This window comes from Poecilia mexicana, unplaced genomic scaffold, assembly GCF_051168715.1.
Source record: "Poecilia mexicana isolate PSO_F unplaced genomic scaffold, ASM5116871v1 scaffold_7, whole genome shotgun sequence".
NCBI lineage: Eukaryota > Metazoa > Chordata > Actinopteri > Cyprinodontiformes > Poeciliidae > Poecilia > Poecilia mexicana.
In genome coordinates, this window is record NW_028263376.1 from 11345413 (window position 1) to 11365664 (window position 20252).

Below are 20252 nucleotides of genomic sequence, written 5' to 3' on the forward strand. Positions count from 1 at the left end.
ATTAATTTAACTGCAAAGTCTTTTACTGTTAATTCCCCTCATCATATATTTTGTTCCCCCATCCTAACTTTGGCAAATAAAGAGCAAATGTTTTCAAACTTGCAGGATTTCTTATTGATCATGAGTGGAATCAACACAGTAAAAGACTTTGCAGTTAAATTAATTGGTTTACATTACACATGTTAACTAAAGGTAGATGACATTAATACATTCAAGGTAGTCTTTGAATTTTTATTTTCAATTAGAACACTATGCTTTGCCTAAAAATTATGTGACCCTTATAAATTAATAAGCAAAATAATACAAAAACTTAGCAATACTAATTCCATTTTTAACAGTGAAAATTATTGTGTCACCTTTTTTTTGTGGTTATCAAATTAAATGTATATGAAACATACATATGAAAGAACATACATATGAAAATGTATGTTCTTTTTTATTACCATTATGATTAAACACTTTTTTATGTTGTGAAACAGTTAAGTGGGGTAAACTGCAAGCACAGACTAAATATGTCATGTGGAAGCATCTTATCACAGATAAATAATAAATGGCATGTGGAGCAATGTATAGTGCTTCACTCAGTCTAGAGGAACTGAAAGGACTTTACACTACATTAAGTAATTTACTCACTGATGGTGGTGGGCATTAGCTCACATATAGCCACAGCTGGTTTCAGTCAGTCTGACAGAAGTGAGGCTGTCATGCACTGGCACCACTAGCAGCCAAAGCATGTCGACTAAGACAGATGTAGTAGGCATTCAAACTGGAAACCCAATGATTACAGGGTTAACTCCTAACACTATTTCCAATATACAGTGAAATGGCTTGAAAACATTCTTAAGGTCATAGCATACAGGTGCTGGTCATAAAATTAGAATATTGTGATAAAGTTCATTATTTTCCATAATGTCATGATAAAAATTAAATTGTCATATATTTTAGATTCATTGCACACCAACTGAAATATTTCAGGTCTTTTATTGTTTAAATTTTGATGATTTTGGCAAACAGCTCATGAAAGCCCAAAATCCCTGTCTCAAAAAATTAGCATATTATGAAAAGGTTCTCTGAACGAGCAATAAAAATAATCATCTGAATCAACAAAGTAACTCTAAACACCTGAAAAAGATTCCTGAGGCCTTTAAAAACTCCCAGCCTGGTTCGTTACTCAAAACCACAATCATGGGTCAGACTGCTGACCTGACTGCTGTCCAGAAGGCCATCACTGACATCCTCAAGCAAGAGGGTGAGAAACAGAAAGAAATTTCTGAACGAATCGGCTGTTTGCAGAGTGTTATATCAAGGCACCTCAGTGGGAAGTCAGTAGGAAGGAAAAAGTGTGGCAGAAAACGCTGCACAACGAGAAGATGTGACCGGACCCTGAGGAAGATTGTGGAGAAGGGCCGATTCCAGACCAAATTAAATTTTCATCTCCATAAAACTTTTCAGCAGATGGAAGCATGAAGTGCTCCAAAATCTTCTGATAGCTGCTGCATTGATCCTGCCCTTGATAAAACCCAGTGGACCAACACCAGCAGCTGACATGGCACCCAGACCATCACTGACTGTGGGTACTTGACACTGGACTTCTGGCATTTTGGCATTTCCTTCTCCCCAGTCTTCCTCCAGAGTCTGGCACTTTGATTTCCGAATGACATGCAAAGTTTGCTTTCATCCGAAAAAAGTACTTTGGACCACTGAGCAACAGTGGTCCAAAGTGCTGCTTCTCTGTAGCCCAGGTCAGGCGCTTCTGCCGCTGTTTCTGGTTCAAAAGTGGCTTGACCTTTGACCTGGGGAATGCGGCACCTGTAGCCCATTTCCTGCACACGCCTGTGCACAGTGGCTCTGGATGTTTCTACTCCAGACTCAGTCCACTGCTTCCCCCAAGGTCTGGAATCGGCCCTTCTCCACAATCTTCCTCAGGATCCGGTCACCTCTTCTCGTTGTGCAGCGTTTTCTGCCACACTTTTTCCTTCCTACTGACTTCCCACTGAGGTGCCTTGATATAATACTCTGCAAACAGCCGATTCGTTCAGAAATTTCTTTCCGTTTCTCACCCTCTTGCTTGAGGATGTCAGTGATGGCCTTCTGGACAGCAGTCAGGTCAGCAATCTGACCCATGATTGCGGTTTTGAGTAATGAACCAGGCTGGGAGTTTTTAAAGGCCTCAGGAATCTTTTCCAGGTGTTTAGAGTTACTTTGTTGATTCAGATGATTATTTTTATTGCTCGTTCAGAGAACCTTTTCATAATATGCTAATTTTTTGAGACAGGGATTTTGGGTTTTCATGAGCTGTTTGCCAAAATCATCAAAATTTAAACAATAAAAGACCTGAAATATTTCAGTTGGTGTGCAATGAATCTAAAATATATGACAATTTAATTTTTATCATGACATTATGGAAAATAATGAACTTTATCACAATATTCTAATTTTATGACCAGCACCTGTATATGGAAAACCTCTATTTTCATCTGCTTTAGGTGCTTCTTCAATTTCAATTTCAGGCATCGCATATCTGGGCTTATGTCGTCTGAAGTGCGCTGAACTTTTAGAGCTGCTGCCTCCTCCGCATATTGCCTCTTCTGCTCTTCTGCCAAAGTGGACCATTTCTGCGTAATATCTTTCAGGCTTCCTAGCAGGAAAAACAAAACAAAGAAAAACGGCAAGCAATCCATTGACATTGTACAGATCTCTTATGGCTCACCCCGACTCAATGGGTGTAGATTTTGATAAAGTTAAGGAAACTCTCTAACATTACATGGCAAATAGGAAAAGTTTCATCAAGTACTCAAGATCTCACAAATGTGATTTGACGAGATAAACTAGACAATACAAGTCAGATTTGTTTCGTAAGGATGGCTTATAAAAAAATAACAGTCAAGGGCTCCTGTAAGCAGAGCAGAGCCAATTACAGGGGTGCCCAAACTGGGTCCTTGAGGACTGCTTGTTTTACTTCTCTGTCTGGTGGTTGTAACCTCCTCAACATGTCAATTTTCTTCTTTGGCCTTCTAACGAGCCATGATTGAATCCAGGTGTGTTAACCTGGATTCAATCATGGCTCAAGGACATGAAGGTTCCAGCCCTTGAAAATCAACTTTGGAAACCACTGTTCTAGAAAGTAAATCGAACAGAACAATGCAAGTATTACACAACTACAAAATAACTAAGGCAAGATTCTTTTTCCAAAAATTAAGTTTATGAATAGCCTGGTAAAAAAAAATGACCCATTGTACTACACATTGAAGCATCCAGAGGGTCTGGACTATGGCTATTGAGACACTATTGCTCACTTAACACTCATTTAACACCTCTGTAGAGGTGTTAAATTTTACCCAATCGCTAATGTTTGTCTGTGACGTATGTCATGTACCAGTTCAATGCCAAAAATTCTACTTGAAATTGCATTTGCTGCAAAAAATAAATAAATACATAGAATCTGTCACTACAAAGACACAAGACCTGAGCTCATCGAGGCAGCTGTCCATGTTAATTCCATATTTGGAAGGCCAACAACGACTGAATGGCTTCCTTTACTTTGCTGCCACTGCTACAACTACAGGCGGACTGCAATTCTAAAACAGCACAGAAAATTGGCAGTCTTAACAACTTCTTCTGTTTACTGATTGGCACAATGAAACGTCTGCGGGAGATAATCTGAGTCAAGGGGAGAAAGCAAAGGCTGTGCTGTAAGTGAGAATTCCAGTGATCAGGCTAGCTATACACACAACAATGCTTGTCAACATAACAGTAAATTCTCTCTCACCCTTGTTCTTTAACTGATTCCTGCAGAACAGGTTGTAACCTGACAGGTCCTTGGTGTATCACTTCTTGTTTTTAGGTTGAGAAGAAGATGGGTTTTTTCTTCTATAGTTTCCAATCCAGTTCTAAAAAACATAAAAGTCTTGTTACAAAACAGGAAGCTTGAATTTATTTTTATATAAAATTGCATCTTGCCTTCTGAATTCTGAAATTGAACTGCTAGAAAGAACTTTGGTAAACATACATCAATGACAAATAGTGGCAAGCCAGTGGCCTGGGATGCCGCTCCAACCAGTGGAGATCCCACCCTGGTCATCCCTTCTTTATAGGCTTTCTGGAGGAAGACCTTCGCTTCTCGTGTTCTCTCTTATCATGAAACGAAAAAAAGCAGAGCATATAAAAAAATAATATTCAGGACAAACACATATTTTCTTAGATCTTGCTGTATAGCTCAATGTTTAAGAGATGCTACACATACCTCTTCTTGACATTGAACCTAAAACAAAGACAGAAAATACAACCATGACTATGAATAAACAGAAGGTAACTGTTTTTTCTGGTATGTGATAAATAAATATTAGCATGCATTGTGCTTGCAGGGTATCCCCCAGAAAACATGGTAAGCCCGGTGGTTGAGTTTTATGACAGTCAGTCATCCTGTAGCTGGTCATGTTTTTGAGATAAAAAATGTTAAACGTTGACAGGAAATTTGAAATTACATTTTGAGAATTATGTGTTATTGAAAGATTGGAAGATTAATACTTGAACAATAACTATAAAGTCATAGAAAATGCAAACGTTTTACAAAGACCCACCCCTTACTTTACTTGAGTTAAGGCAGTTCCACTGCCTTAACTCAAGTAAAGTGCTAGTTGTTGCCCATTCATGGATATGTCTGGTAGCTTGTGAAGCACTAACTCCACGCCTTTTGCGAGTCTTCTTCCATCCCACCCTTTTTCTTCCAATAAACTTCACATTATGCTTTAAGACAGCACGCTCTGTGCAGCCAGCTTCTTTAACAATGACTGGGTATGTTAAGGACCGCCGACTGGATAGATGTGAAGCCACGTGCATTGCAAATTAGCTAAGGCTATAAATGTTACCAGTTTTGGGTATTATGTATACTCAACAATTGTCCCCATTCAAACAAGCAATAACCAAACAAACCATTCTGTACTCAAAATAAGTTTTCACCTGTCTTATATTGAACTTTTTTGAGAAACTGATACACGTCAATAAACCAGTAAATAAATTTACTTAGCAATGTTATTCTGATGTATTGAGATGCACCTCTATATGGATCTTTAAACTTTTCTCCAGAAAATGATCTCTGATTGATGACACATTCGTGAGAAACTTCTAATTTGCAAGTGATAGGGCTGAAATGATACCTGAAAAAAAGTCAGTTTCTTTTTTCCCTACTTTTTCTTTCTTGCATTGGTTTGTTAAACAAATACTGAAAGATGACAGGTAACGTAGGGTAACTAACACAAAAGCCTGTATTATTCATCATCATCATCAAATGTGGGCACGTCTCCCCCTAGTGTTTAAACACCACAATAATTTCTGAGTCTTTATGAAATTTTAGCTTAATTACATCTGCCTGAGTATTTTCTTGATATAGACTGAAAAATGTAAAATCTGTTGTTTTTTTTCAAGCAGCTGAAAAGTGTATAAGAAACATGGAGTGATTACTATTCATTCTTTACTACAAATATAACAGAGTTCCACCCATCAACTATATTAAAAGGCATAATGAGGATTATGGTGCCAAATCAATAAAATAAGATCTCTTAAAATCCCTTATGACTATAAGGGATTTAGCTTTCAGAGAAAGGAATGGAAGTTAGGGGTCGTAGTACAAAAACCGTTTACCAAACGACTTTTTAACATACTGGGTTTCCAGAAATTGTATTAAATAAAAATAATAATAATAACAACAGCTGGGTAAAATATTTGAATTTTTATTGTAGGAAGAAATAATAGAAGTGAATCTTGAAAAACTGCCAATAACAGAAAAATATAATAAACAATGTGTATATATATATATATATATATATATATATATATATATATATATATATATATATATATATATATATATATATATATATATATATATATTAACTGCAATCTGACAGCCCTTATAACCTTATAATTTTCTATAGGACTTCTTTAGAGTGAAGTCTGAAATTCTCTAACTACATCTTGATTCTGATCTGAGAAATGCACCAAAGAAATTTTATTAACACATATTTGTATTTTATTTAATAAATTATACAAAGCACACGGCATTTCTAGAAACAAGACTTCAAATGCAAACAAGAAATTGCAGTAAAGAACAGAAAATTAACAGAAGACGAGACATTTTTTTATTATGTTCTGTTGAAAGATTTCTTAGCATTACAAATCACCACTAATTTACGGGTTTTACATTACATAGAAATTCGTTATGAAAAGCACATTTAGGAGACTTTTTTTAACATCTGAATTTGTGTAAATATGTTTAAAGGCAGTTAAGCCTAATATTCCTCCGCACTTCTGTGTAATACGTCCTCCTCTAAAAACAATAGTCCACAAAATGATAAAGATATCAGATTATTACTCGGGTCTAATCGGGGACCTCTACACGGTAAAAACTGATGGTCGATGCTGATGTCTTTGTTTAATTTGCAAATCTCAAAAAGTGCCCTTTGAAACAAAAACAATAAATAAGATCCGGTTGCAACGACAGGAAGCGAGGAGATACTCATGGCGCCCGACTAGAAAGAATCGACAATTATCGGTTGCTATGTTGTGATCTACTCGGTGCCTCTACGCTACAGGATACTCATCTCCTCAAAAATACGAGGTAAGAAAAAAGAGCAACAATTCTGATGTTTGGAAAGGAAAATGTTTTCATTTTCTTCAGGGAGGGTATTTGGGCGGTCTGTCGCCGCTCAGGCCCTCGAGGTCCCCGGGCCAGTAGAGCTCATAGAATGCCTGAATGGAAAAGACTTGAAGTGGTGTATAATGGCGACGCGCAGCAGGCAGGGTGAAGGGCAGCTAGGCCTGCCTAAAGCTGCTAATCTTTGCCACTGTCTGAGCCAAATTAGCTTTGTGCTGGGATAATGTTGTTATTTTATGTTTGGGACGGCTTTATTTTTGCCTAGCGTCAGCCTTACAACATTAGAAACGGGGCCTGTTTTTGTTAAGACATATTAAAACGCATTCCAGTAGTACCACTGATCCAACACAATGCTAATCCGTTAGCTTCTATGTTAACTTGTTAGCTTATGCCTCTGGATAAGCAAATGAACAGTAAACAAGAAGACTTATTCTGAATCACGATCAATGAAAATCACGTTTATCCTCCAAAATGCACGTTTATTAAAAGCCCTGGAATCTGTAAGGACAAAGGTGCTAGGCAGGACATATGATTAAGGAGAAACGTAGGTATATTAGTCGACACTTTTAAGTAGCAAAGTACTTAATCCAAAATATAAGATTGAGGCTGAAAACAAAAATAAGAGGCGTCTGTCGTTGGTTGTTTTTCCCCCCCTTTCTTGTTAAAATAAAGGTGCCGAAGGCAAACCTATTTATATCTCCTTCAATTGGGTCACCTTTGTAAGGAAGTGTGTTTGTTATGCTCATTAAAAAACTTGTGAAATCCTGTCTACCACAAACAGCTTTAGGTGGAGGCAGAATGATAGTATTAGACTGTATTTCCCTCGCGGGAAATAACAGGGCTTTAAATAATTTCAATCAATCTCATTTAGAGAGATAAAGATGAAATGCTGCAACCAGAGGCAGTCCCATATTCTTTGCGTATTCCAAAGCAGGCTACCCAGCTGGCAAAATTTTGAATTATTGCTATGCACAATCACAGTGGTGCACATCAGTAGTATTTTTACAGTTGAGTCATCAGAAATTTAGATTTAGGTAATCAAAGGTAAGAATTCAAGATATCCAAGTTACTAACCATGAAGTAATTCTATGTGACAATTATGTAAATAAATGTATGACTCAAGCTTGGTGGAAATTATTTTGACAAGGTTTGGCAAGACAACACTCAAAATCATTTGTTAATTTTAATAGATACACTTGAGGCCAATATAATCTTAAAATGTGTTAGGAATATTTTTAATACATTGAGATGATGAAACAGACAGACATGAGTCAATGTTTTCTTCATTTGTATTTGGTTTAAATGCTGCAAACTGATGAAATACTGGAATAAGCATTGATGATCTCACCAGTGGGCTTCTCACCACCTGCTCCATTAATGGGTTTTGATTATTTAAAATATTTCTCTGCTTACCATTGACTACTTTTGAATAAAAAAAAACATTACCAGCTGATAAGTAATATATAAACAAAGTCATAAATCTATCACTGATCATTTTTGTGTTAAAAAATTAGAGTTTAAAATAATCAATTAGATCACATGAGCTTTTAGGGGCATCTTACCCTCCACTATTTAACTGGCAGTTACTATTTTACATTTGAGCAAGATCTTTTTTTAACACTTAATTGCTTAATTGCTTGATGGCAACTAAATATTGCTTAGATGTATGTACCTTGAAACCGTACACCTACGTGAATGTTTTTAACATGTTTTAAAGATTAAACTTTGACCTAATTTATTTTATTCTTCTGTTGTAGTTATGGATTCGGAGGAGAATGAGGTGGAAAGCAGCAGCGATGCAGGCCCGTCGGGGATGGAGGAGCCGTCTGAAAGCGGCATGGGCATGGAATCATCAGAGGCGATGTCCGCAGACAGCAGTGATGCTGCTGCCTCCCACACGCAGGCCCCAGAGTCAGACTGTCATGTGGGACAGAGCTCAGAAGGACTCGTGGTGAGGTTTTCTGAATGTCCTCTTTTGGAAGACAGCTTGAATTTAATTAAGCCATCGGAAGACAACGTGCTGCTTCCGCTTGTTTTCCAGGTGTTCATCCCAGAGACCAGCTCCAGCACAGACGTCAGAGTTTCTTCAGTTCATCTTCCAGACTCGTCTTCCGTGGCTCAGTCCACCAGCGTGTCCAGTGTCTCCACGGTGACCCAGTCACTGCTGGTGTCTGAATCGGCTCAAGTTCTGGTCCACTCCAGTGCTGTGTCAGACGGAGCTATGATGGTTTCTGACTCCACAGCGTCTACCTCATCTGATCTGGGGTCTGCAATCGACAAGATCATAGAGTCCACCATCGGCCCCGATGTCATGAACGGTATTTCCGAAAAAGAATCTCATACTTTTTATCCTTTTGTAGTCTAAGAAGTCTTGAGAGTGTCCATACGTTTGACAAAGTATGAACAGTTTCATACTTTGTCATTTTGCAACTGCAATTGTCGATGTGTTTAATTTTGATTTTATTTGTAAGTCCTGTGAGTTTGTGAGTCTTGACACTGATTCTCTAACAAGTTTAGGCTTTGAGTTTGACTGGAACTTTCCAATGCATAAATATGCTTTGATCAAATTTCATTGCAGCTTTGGTGGTGGGCTCAGGGCGGTTGTTCTGCTGGAAGTCTTTTGCAAATCTTACTCAAGCCTATATCTAACTCCATCCACTTCTGACCACCCTTCACAGTTTTATTTGTTTAAACAAAATTTCAAATCATATATAATTTTCCTTATTCTTTCATCTGTCTGTTGCATAAAATCCCAGTTTTGAATCCCACTAATGCACGCAAGTGTGTAAAAGTTCGAGGAACTGTACTTATTTTTCATAGTACAGTGAGTGATGTCTGCTGTGTTTTTATTTAAGGTTGCATAGCTGTCACCAGCGCAGAAGATGGAGGTGCAGAAACTACTCAGTATCTTGTTTTACAAGGACCAGATGATGGTAAGTGTGTTTCATCCATTAACCCACTTTAAATGTTATCATCACTTTCATGAAATGTCTATTTTCAGAGCAGGTATATTATCTTCACCACCATGTGGTGCTGTGCCACGTGAATGTAAAAGGATGAATTTCAGTAAAGCAATAAGATCATCCATACTTTTGTTTCTTCATGTACTCCACACAACTAAGTGAACGTTTTCAAATCCATTTCTGTTTCTTGCATGTTGCAGGGGCTCCTATGGTAGCCCAGATGTCATCTTCAGCCATGTCCAACCGTGTCGCCATTGAGGCTCACGCTGAAGGCCCCACGTCCACCTGCCAGGATCAGGGAGACCTGCAGGGCGGCCTTGAACCGGACCAACCCGATGATCATCCAGGACACTCCGGTTACAGAGAAGAGAGCAGCAGCCAGCCCGACCAGCCCCAGCATTCCCATCCTTCCCAGTACATGGACTGCAGCGCAGACGGCCCGGACCAGACTGAGGAGTCTTCATCGTCATTTCTCGAGTGTTCGGGCGAGGAACCCGACCAGACTCGCTCCCAGACCGGCTTCCCTGACTACAGCGGGAACAACAGTGACCAGGACCTTCCTGGATACGTGGAATGCAGCGGAGCTGACTCAAACCCCACCAGCAGAAGCCACTACATGGTGGATTGCAGCTCTGGGTATCTACAGTGTGTAGCAGATGCTAGAGACCAGCCGCATCATTCGCGCGGCTACATCGACAGCAGCGCCGACCACCGGACCCAGACCAGTCGACAGTACGCAGGAGAGTCTGGAGGGGACTGTGTTGCAGCTGCAGACTCTGAGCAGCCCGGCTGTTCGCGATATCAGACTAGACATGACGATGACGACGATGATGATGATGATGACCAGAACCAGGATCCAGATCAGCCACAGCACTCGCAGCAGCAGCCACAGCACTCCTGCTACACGGAGAACAGCAACGGCCCTGAGGCATCCCTCTATCACGACGACAGCTCCTCGTCAGATCACCCGCTTGCAGACACGGCGGGCACGGGCGGACTTCCTGAGGCGATGGAATGCAACGAGAGTCAACCTGGTCTGTACATCAGCAGCAGCGGCACATATGCGTCTAATCAAGAACCTGAACCGGCCCAACAGAGCTCCCCGTGCCCGGAGGAGCCTCGGGGCTCCCAGGATGAACCAGGGTTCTCCAGAGACATGGACACGTCAGCCGCGGCGCGCAGTTCTGGAGACCACCAGCCGAACCTGGCTGAGTTAGAGGAGATGATGGAGGTGGTGATTGTTCATCAGTTCAAGTGCAAGATGTGTCCGTACAAAAGCGTTTCCAAAGACACGCTCATCAACCACATGAGGGACAAACACTTTAAACCCGCCGGTAAGGATTCTGATGATGTCTATAAACGAGAAAGCTGACTGGATAGTCGCAATCATATTTTTTTATTCTTATTTACTGATTGTTTTGTTTTGTTTTGTTAAGGTGAAATACCAATGAAACGGAAACGTGGTCGACCTCCTAAAAGCGAGACGTTAGCTCGTCAAAAAGCAGAGCGAGAAGAGGCAGAAAGGAGGAAAGCGGAAGAGGTGAAGGATGCCGTGAAGCAACCAGAAGAAGAAGAGGACGATATTGTGGACGCTGGCGCCATCGACGATCCAGAAGGTGAGTGGCGGGAAACATTTTCTTTAAACACTTGAGCGGATTTCCTCTCGCCATTGTTTAAGTTGTAAAACCAACATCTACAGCACTATGCAAAAGTATTCCTTAAACCTTTTCACATTTTGACTTGTTGCAGTGACACAATTTGTTGCATTTTATTGGAATTTTAGGTATTAGGTAACACAAAATAGCACATAATTGTGAAGAGGACAGAAAAACATGATTTTCAAACAAATTCCTAGATGTTGTGGTGTGTGTTTGTGTTTAGCTCTGTTGTTGCTCCTCCAGAGCTACCATGGTGCTGCTTCTCTAATAAATGCTATTATTTTCCAACCTGTGACTTTAGGGGTTTTGTATTTAAACTATGATTAAATTACACACAGGTGGACTTGGCTTAACTCGGTCAACCCATCTTTACATTTACCATTAATAACAGAAAGCAAAAAACAAAGTGCTGAACATGAAAAACATTTGAAATAAAATACTTTTAAAAAATCCACTCAGAAATAAAAGCATCAATAAAAGTAGACAAACTTTATGAACTCATAATCTGTAGTGGGCCAAAATTCAAGTTAAAAGAATTATGTTTTAAGAGCATATTCAAATGTATTACTAAGTTATAACTCACAGTTTTTCAAGTTGTAAAACATATTAAATGCAACATATCAAATTCATTTAACCTTACAAATTGTCATATAAAATCTCTATAAAATACATTAAAGTTTGTGATTATAATGTGACAAAAAACAAGAGTTGAAGCACAGAGGCTAATTTTGGAGCATTACAACCTTAACGTTGCTCTTCTGTTTGTCTCCAGAGGACAGCGACTACAACCCGATAGATCAGGAGATGAAAGGAAGACTTTCAGCTTTCCCAAAGAAAACATCCACTCCCATCTCCTCCTCATCTCAAGGGCGTCCCCGGCGAAAGGTCGGTCGCCCGAGGAAGTACAACGTTTCTGGTGAAGGGAACAGCAGCAAAGGTGAAACGTTGCTTGCAATAACACAAATTCAAACTTGTAGCTTGCGGTCGAATTGTCGCTTATCCTCGGCTGTTTGTCACAGAAGCAGAAAGCATCTCTAAGTGGTCCAGGCTCAGTGCGGATCCGTCTGCAGCTGAAGAGGCAAGCTCTTCTGGTTTGGGCCAAGGTCTGGGTAGAGAGATTAACGAGGATGCAGCTGAAGCAGCGATCAGCCAATCTGACTCCGAGAACAAAGACCCTTCGTCAAACTCCCAGCCAGAGGAGGAGTTCCTCCCGAGGAAACGGGGCCGACCTTCTAAGCGCTTCCTACGCAAGAAATACAGGAAGTATATGAATCGCAAGTAAGCTCCAAAGTTTTTAAATATTGTCATGAAAAGATTTTATGATGCATAAATGACTTATTCGACTTCAACATGTTCTAGTCGGTACTATAAATCACTCAAACCTCTGCTGCGGCCCCACAACTGCTGGATCTGTGGTTCGCGCTTCCTCACCCAGGAGGATCTGCGCTTTCACATCGACTCTCATGAAGGCAATGACCCGGAGCTGTTTAAGTGCCTCCAGTGCAGCTACCGCTGCAAGCGCTGGTCTTCACTGAAGGTCAGTACAAGCAAAGCAACTCGCAGCTTTCAGGCTCCACATCACTTTATTTTCTGAAATGCGTCACAAGAAGACTTTTTTTCTTTTATGCAGGAGCACATGTTCAATCACGAAGGCACAAAGCCATTTAAATGTGAGGAGTGTGACTACTCAAGTGTTTACAAGAAAGATGTTATTCGACACTCTGCAGTTCACAGCAAAGAGAAGTGAGCAACTTATTTAACAAATATGTAATACGTTTTCGCCATAATTTCTGAAATTACAACTAATAATATCTTTATGATCTTGCAGGAGAAGAAAAAAAGAGTTGGTGAGTAATAGCACTTTTCACAAAGCCCAGGCCGAAAGCTGAGGATTATGAGCATAACAAGACATAAATCATCAAAATGTCATTAAATATGAAAGAAAAAAAAATGTCAAAAAACATACACCTTAAGATAAATCCATCCATCCATTTTCTTTACACCCTTGTCCCTTAGTGGGGACGGGAGGGCTGCTGGTGCCTCTCCAGCTAACGTTCCGGGCGAGAGGCGGGGTCACCCTGGACAGGTCGCCAGTCTGTCACAGGGCATAAGATAAATCGAAATAACTATTAAAAACCTACCTGGCTAAAAAGATCTTTGAATAAGTTTAATGTTGTTGCTCGTCAGTGCTTACTATAAAGCAGCAGTGTCAGTTCCCTTCATGAAACTGATTAACAGATGGATGGAAAAATCTCAAATGAGAAAGGATCTCCGTTCATTGCAATAAAAAAAACTGTCAAAAGCCACCAAGACTCTTTCAAAACACAGAATTACAGTGTTTGGTTCTAAATCATAATCTGTGAACCAACTAGCAACTTTAACGCCGTCAGACCCGTCCACCCATGTAAAATTAAGAATAAGCAACAGAAATTAAGCCTTTTGACGCCCTGCAGGACATACCGCCCTGGGCAGAAAGTCTGAGTGCATATTTTCTGGTTTGATGGGCAGATCTTTTCTGTCTGTGTTATCTCTCACCAGCGTGTTTGTCGTTTTCATCCCCGCAGGTTCCCAAGGTGTTGGAGTTCCCGTGCCCGGTGTGTGACAAGGTGTACCCGATGCAAAAGAGACTCACCCAACACATGAAAACTCACAGCTCTGAGAAGCCACACATGTGTGACAAGGTGTGGAGCCTTTTTGCGTCAAATTCTGCTTTTACGTCGCAGTTTTCTGCGTATGAAGAGATTTTCTTGAGCCTTTTTATGTTTTTTCGTAGTGTGGAAAATCCTTTAAGAAGAGGTACACATTCAAAATGCACTTACTGACCCACATCCAGAGTCTTGGAGACAAGTGAGTACTGAAAGCTTTCTGTTCTCGTTCATTCTTCGGCACCTTTTCACGAGCAATATTGCAACGGCAAAAAATGCGTCGTAAATTTACGTCTATGTACATTTTCAAGGTTCAAGTGCGAGTTTTGCGACTATTCTTGTGAAAACAAGAAGCTGCTGCTCAACCATCAGCTCTCCCACACCAACGACAGGCCCTTCAGGTGTGACTACTGTAAATATTCCACGTCCAAAGAGGAGTTCCTGGTCTCACACATGGCCATCAAACACACAGGTCGGTGTTTGAGTCGAGACTTCATTGTGTCTCCATGTTCCCACCCACCCTCCCCGTTATAATGAGTCTGTACTCATGGCATTGCGTCTCTCTGCAGGGGAGAAGCCTTTCTCTTGTGATATGTGCCACTTCACCACCAAACACAGGAAGAACCTGCGTCTCCATGTGCAGTGTCGCCACCCAGAGGCCTTTGACGAGTGGGCTCTGGCTCACCCTGACGAGCCAGTCAGAAGGCGAAGGAAACCCTTCTTCACCCTGCAGCAGATAGAGGAGCTCAAACAACAACATGACGGCAACAGTCCGACATTGCAGAACACCATAGTGAGTCCATTTATACTGTTTTATTAAACAGCGTACATCACTTTGCTGTTATATTTTGCTTTATTTATTTATTTTTTTCTCATCACCGTTCTTTAGATTACTGTGGATCCTGAAACACTACAGGCTATGCAGGGGATAGAAAATGCTTCAGTGACCCAGGACGCATTGGGAAATACAACTATAATCTACGAACATGGTCAGCTCATTATTTAGCAAGGCATTTCTTTGATATTTTTTAACGTGTCAACCTGACTTTTTCTGAATCTGTTCCTTAGGTGAGTCTGGTGGTCTGTCTGCTCAAAATGCCCTGGATCTGTTGCTGAACATGAGCAACGCTCGGGAAATTGTTGGGAACTCTTTACAGGTTTGTTAAAAAATTGTCTTTTTAAGACGTATTTGTAGCAATTCTTACCAACGCTGTGCATACCTTTTTAGAACTTTGCAAATTTTGTCAACATTTTTCTTTATACAACGGTTTTCTACCTACCACTCTTTCAGTAAGACCAGCGTTCCTGTGTCAAGACCTTTTTTTTAATGGGAACAGTTTTGCACAACTGAGCTGTGAATCTCTGTTGGTTCTTGAAACCGGTCAGTTTCGGTGTTTTGCTAGACGTCTAGTCGTTCCGTATCCAGAAATCTTGACATTGTAAAGCGAGGGACAGAACTTATTTGGGACTTGTTTGCTTTAAACTTTTCCACAACTCTGTCCCTGAGCTGCTGACTCTCTCCCTTAGTCCTCATGATGAAGTTTGATCTCTAGCAAACTTCTGGCATATTCACTGAACAACCATAGACTCTTTTAAATAAATACAAGCTGAAATTCAATGCACCTTTATCGTTCTCATTTGCATTTTTTCTGTCCACTTCATAATTATGTACTACGTTGTGTTGGTTAATCACATCAGATACGTTAAAATTTGTGGCTGTAATGTGACAAAAGGTGAAAGGGTTCATGAGTTAGCCATAGTTTTACAAGAATTTGTTAATATTTAGGGTACATTTAACCCTTCACGCTTCACAGGTGGCAGTGCTGAAATCAGAAGGTGGTGAGGGGGAAGGTGGAGCAGTCGGTGCCCTGACCGTTGCACCCGGCCAGGGTCAAAAGATCATGACCTTTCACGTGTCTGAGAACGGTGAAGCAGTGCTGCAGGAGGCCTACGAGGCAGCCGCCTCTGACCCTGGGGAGCTTACCCACATTGCCATAGAAAGCTACGAGGATGGAGGCGAGTTCAGTGTTGTTGAAGAGCCTGCCGGAGAAGTCCACAGCCCCGCATACAGGTGACTAAACACAGAACACAGAGAATATCTGTTTCTTTCAATTCTGATAAGTGCTTTCAGGTTTTAGTCCTATTAAAACGCTGTGTTTCAGTGCTGATGAAAGCAGTCAGGGTTTAGACGTCTCTGCATCAGAGAACCTGAAAAGCGACAAGTACTATCTGACTTCAGCTCTGGCTGACGGCGTATTGCAGCAAGTAGAGGTAACGACCAGTATTTTCATTTGGCGGGCGTGTATAAACGTCGTTTCTGGTTTCTCACACGTGTGCTTCGTCTCTCCTGCCAGCTGAGCAGCGAAGCTCCACCCTCGCCGACAGCGACGAGCTCTCCCAACACCAAGAGATTCTGCTGCCGCATCTGCATGGAGTCATTCAACGGTCGCTCCGACATGGAGAACCACAAGAGGGCGCACTTGGATCCCAACACTTTTAAATGTCCTGACTGTGACTTCACCTCAACCTCATGGCCCGAAGTGAAGGCACGTCTCTCAGCAGCAGCTTCATGAATTCATTTCTTTATCAGATATTTAATGTAATTTTAGTTGTTAATTTAAGCACCATTTAGTATCAAAGAAGGGAAAACATATTTGTCTCTTCTGCACAACATCCTTAGTCTCACATGGGGATGCACTCCTACCTGCGTCCGCATAAGTGTCCAAGTTGCAGCTTTGCCTCAAAGAATAAGAAAGACTTGCGTCGTCACATGATGACCCACACCAACGAGAAGCCGTTCGCTTGCAAACATTGTGGACAAAGGTTGGAAGCAAACTTTTTTTTTTTTTTTGAATAAGATTTGAGGATGAAATGTGTCGAACATCTGTACATATGACTGGTTCTTTGTTTTTTTTGTTTTTCTCTTTAAGGTTTAACCGTAATGGTCATCTGAAGTTCCACATGGAGCGTCTCCACAGTCAGGATCATCCCACTCGCAAAAGCCGCAGCAGCGCATCTCAGCAAACAATCATTGTGAACAGTGACGAAGAGGCCTTAGCCACCCTGCAGTGTAAGCCACACTCACAACAATAACGTGGGTAACCCTTTATTTGAAGGGGTGGGAATAAGACTGGCATAAACATGACATTACACCTGTCATGAACAAGAAGGAGCCTTCATGAATTTCTATGACTGTTGTCATGAAGTGTCATTCTGTATATAATGACACTTTAGTGCAAAGTTGACACTTTTAATTTACTTTTAATGGAAGTTTTAGTACAGCTTTTAGTGCAATAGTGCAAAGTTGGCAATTTTAATGAACTTTTATTGCAACTTTGCCATAAAAGTGTCATTATTTACCAAATGACGCTTCATTACAACAGTCTTAAAGATTCATAAAGACTGCTTCATGTTCATAACAGATGTTATGTCATGTTTATGACAGTCTTATGCACGCCCCTTCAAATAAAGTGTTAACTTAATTTGTATAATACATTGCACTGGTGTTGATTAGTGTAATAAATATGTCATCTGGTTAAAAAGATTAAGCAGAAAACAAGAATTTTAATCTTTGGGGGTAATCTCAGTTCAAAGAAATATCAAGATGAGATTCCGCCAACAGTGGCAATCCCTTGTCTTCTCTCTTAAGGTAGAGAAATCCCAGACAGAGAACTGAAGGGAGATGAGAATTGTGTAGGAAGGCAATGGCCAACCCTTTATTTGCAATTGGTGGAGAGGATTTAGGAAGTTTTCATGGGGCCAAAGTGGCATACTGGCAACTTTGCTGCTCAACCCACAAATGCATTTTCCTTCCCAATGTTACATAATTTAAAAGGAAATAAAGCCAAGAAGCATTGTTACAGTGAAGAACTAATTGACCAACATAATTGACTGTCTTTTTTTTTTTTTGCTATGAGTTGATATAAAACATCAAATCATTGATTTGTTTTTGCAACAGCCTTGCAGGCTCATCAGACAGCGATCACTCCAGAGCGGCTGCAGGCCCTCAGTCAGGATCACATCATTGTATCTCAAGAGCAGCCGCTGTCCGATCAGGTAACATCACCAGCAGTTCTAGTGTTAACGTTACAAAAATGATCATTTACTTATTTAAAAATTAAGTGAGTGATTTTCGCTTGTTGTTTGAATATATATAAAAACATTAATTTCTCTGTGCATTCGTCAGGAGGAAGGGCCGTACATCCAGCAGATAACCACCATCGACGGTCAGACTGTTCAGCACCTGATGACTGGAGACAACCAGGTGGCAGAAGTAAGAGACACTTTGCTGATTCATTGGGTTAATTCATTTTGGCTAATTATATGACAAACTATGGTGAAAAGGCATTATAGATAATCAAAGATATGTATTTTATTTGAAAATGTTCTTTATTTAGTTCCTAAAATCACATTACAAAGTTTTAAGTACAGTTTTCTTGATTTTATGCCTGGTCGTTTTAATAAGAAACTAAACGTCGCCTGCTCACATACAAACCATTATTACATTTATAAAGCTTAAGCTGCAGTATTTTTATCATTCATTTTTTCTTTTCTTTTTCAGGTTCAGTACATCATCTCACAGGATGGAGTTGACCACTTAATTCCTCAGGAGTACGTTGTAGTATCTGATGGTAACCAAATTCAGGTAATATTTAGTTTCTCTCACTTTTCCCAATGAAAGCCTTCAATGTCTGAAGGTGTTTTTCTGCTGGGCAGATGCCTGATGGACACATTATCCAATACGAGCATGAGCAGCCGGTAAGGCAGACTTGATTTGTTTTAAACTTAACGTCGGTAAATTAAACTGATTGAAGAGAGGTGGTCGATGCTGGATCATCTGCAATGAGATGATTTTTTTTTTTGTTTTGCTTGTGCAGATTGCTGTAAGTCATGATGGGCAGATCCAGTATGTACCCGTCGGCTCTGAGGCTCAGGTGGTGAACACGGAGGACCTGGAAGCTGCAGCACATTCTGCTGTCACAGGTGGAAAAAGTGGAAAAAGTTTAAAAGATTGCATTAATTTACATGTCTCACATTTAATAATAATGATAAAGAAGATTCGGATCATTTTCACAGCAGCTTAAGACTTCCCTAAGATCTCCATGTGAATGATGGCAAATATAGAAAACCTAACACCAATGTGAACCTCTGCTGCAATTTAAGTGCTAAGGACTCTACATTCTCTGTTGTACTTTTCCTGATATTCCATCCCGTTGGTACCGCTGCATATATTACATGATGTTTTCTCAGATTGTGCTGAATTTCCATGTAAATATGGGAGGTTTGTGGACCTTCACTATCAGCTTAAATTTTACTCGGGAGAAGAAAATGCCATTAATATTTGTAAATCTTATTTTCTTTAGAGTCTTGCTCACTGCTCAATATGCAAACACTACTTTCAAATGCAGTCTAAAGGAATCATGCACACAAAATCAAATTGTTTTTTTTTTATTTTTTATTTATTTATCTCTTGAAGCAAAAATTATTGCTTTCAGTTGCACAGAACTACTTTAAAATATACAATAAATTCTGTGAGCTTCTGTCCCGTTTCTCTCCCTCTTTCCTCGTCAACCTCAAGCGGGATGCCAGCAATAATAATAAACATAACTTTTCTTCTTGCAGCTGTAGCAGATGCAGCCATGGGGCAGACCCAAACACTTTACACGGAGGCTACACCGGAGCAGCTGGAGCAGCTGCAGCAGCAGGGCATCCCCTATGATGTCATTACCTTCACCAACGAGTAGAGACGTCCACGCGAGCTCGGACAGCCGCGACCTCAACTCATATATGCATCCACGCATTCACAAGGCTGCGGACCGAAGCCTCGTCTGCAAAAGATCAACAGCTTGTGGAAAATAAATGCACATTTTCAGACTTGTTGCTTCTAAATTATTAATAGGGGCTGCATGTTTCAGAGTACATTTGAACAAGGTTTGTCTGTTTTGTGGGTTTAAGAACAGTGTTTGTGTGCCTGAGCTGCTTCAACTCGCAAGACGATGTTATCTAACATGTTTTAGAAAATTTTTAAACTTTTTTCCCCATTTTTGTAAGTGAAATGAAGGACAAAAGGGAGTGTTTATTTTATATTTGTATTAAGTTAATTGTTTAGTTATTGAATATTTATGTATATACGTTTTTCATTAGCCTTTTGCTTTATTATGGATGATGTGTTTTGAGTTGGTAAGATGTGTATCATAAGTTAAAAGCTAACACCAAATAAATCGCTTTGCGTATACACGTCTAGAGCTTTTTTATGTCTACAAAACAGTTTTTGTTGTTGGGAGGTTGTGGAAGCAGTAGAGATTCAGGACGTTGCTGTTTAGAGGATGTGAAG

The 20252-nt window shown here is 40.2% G+C and overlaps 1 protein-coding gene and 1 pseudogene across 2 annotated transcripts; one reads left to right on the forward strand and one right to left on the reverse strand.

Moving 5' to 3' along the window:
• LOC148158375 (uncharacterized) overlaps window positions 1–4436 on the reverse strand; it is a 10854-nt pseudogene extending 6418 nt beyond the window's left edge.
• Window positions 4437–6476: 2040 nt separating this feature from the next.
• On the forward strand, window positions 6477–20155 carry LOC106918492 (zinc finger protein 335). Of its 2 annotated transcripts, none has more exons than XM_014988318.2 (28): window positions 6477–6616; window positions 8410–8603; window positions 8694–8970; window positions 9508–9585; window positions 9816–10949; window positions 11052–11231; window positions 12046–12210; window positions 12293–12551; window positions 12633–12810; window positions 12904–13016; window positions 13102–13120; window positions 13838–13954; window positions 14047–14120; window positions 14230–14390; window positions 14488–14711; window positions 14808–14907; window positions 14987–15075; window positions 15733–15989; window positions 16081–16189; window positions 16273–16464; window positions 16599–16741; window positions 16849–16988; window positions 17877–17974; window positions 18105–18191; window positions 18480–18563; window positions 18635–18676; window positions 18796–18901; window positions 19541–20155. In XM_014988318.2, exons 2-28 carry the CDS (start codon window positions 8412–8414, stop codon window positions 19660–19662), a joined length of 4740 nt encoding a protein of 1579 aa, XP_014843804.2. In that variant the 5' UTR covers window positions 6477–6616; window positions 8410–8411; the 3' UTR covers window positions 19663–20155. The 2 variants fall into 2 exon arrangements, with proteins under 2 accessions (XP_014843804.2, XP_087863174.1); XM_088007048.1 differs by lacking the exon at window positions 6477–6616 and adding an exon at window positions 6754–7171.
• Window positions 20156–20252: the final 97 nt, after the last annotated feature.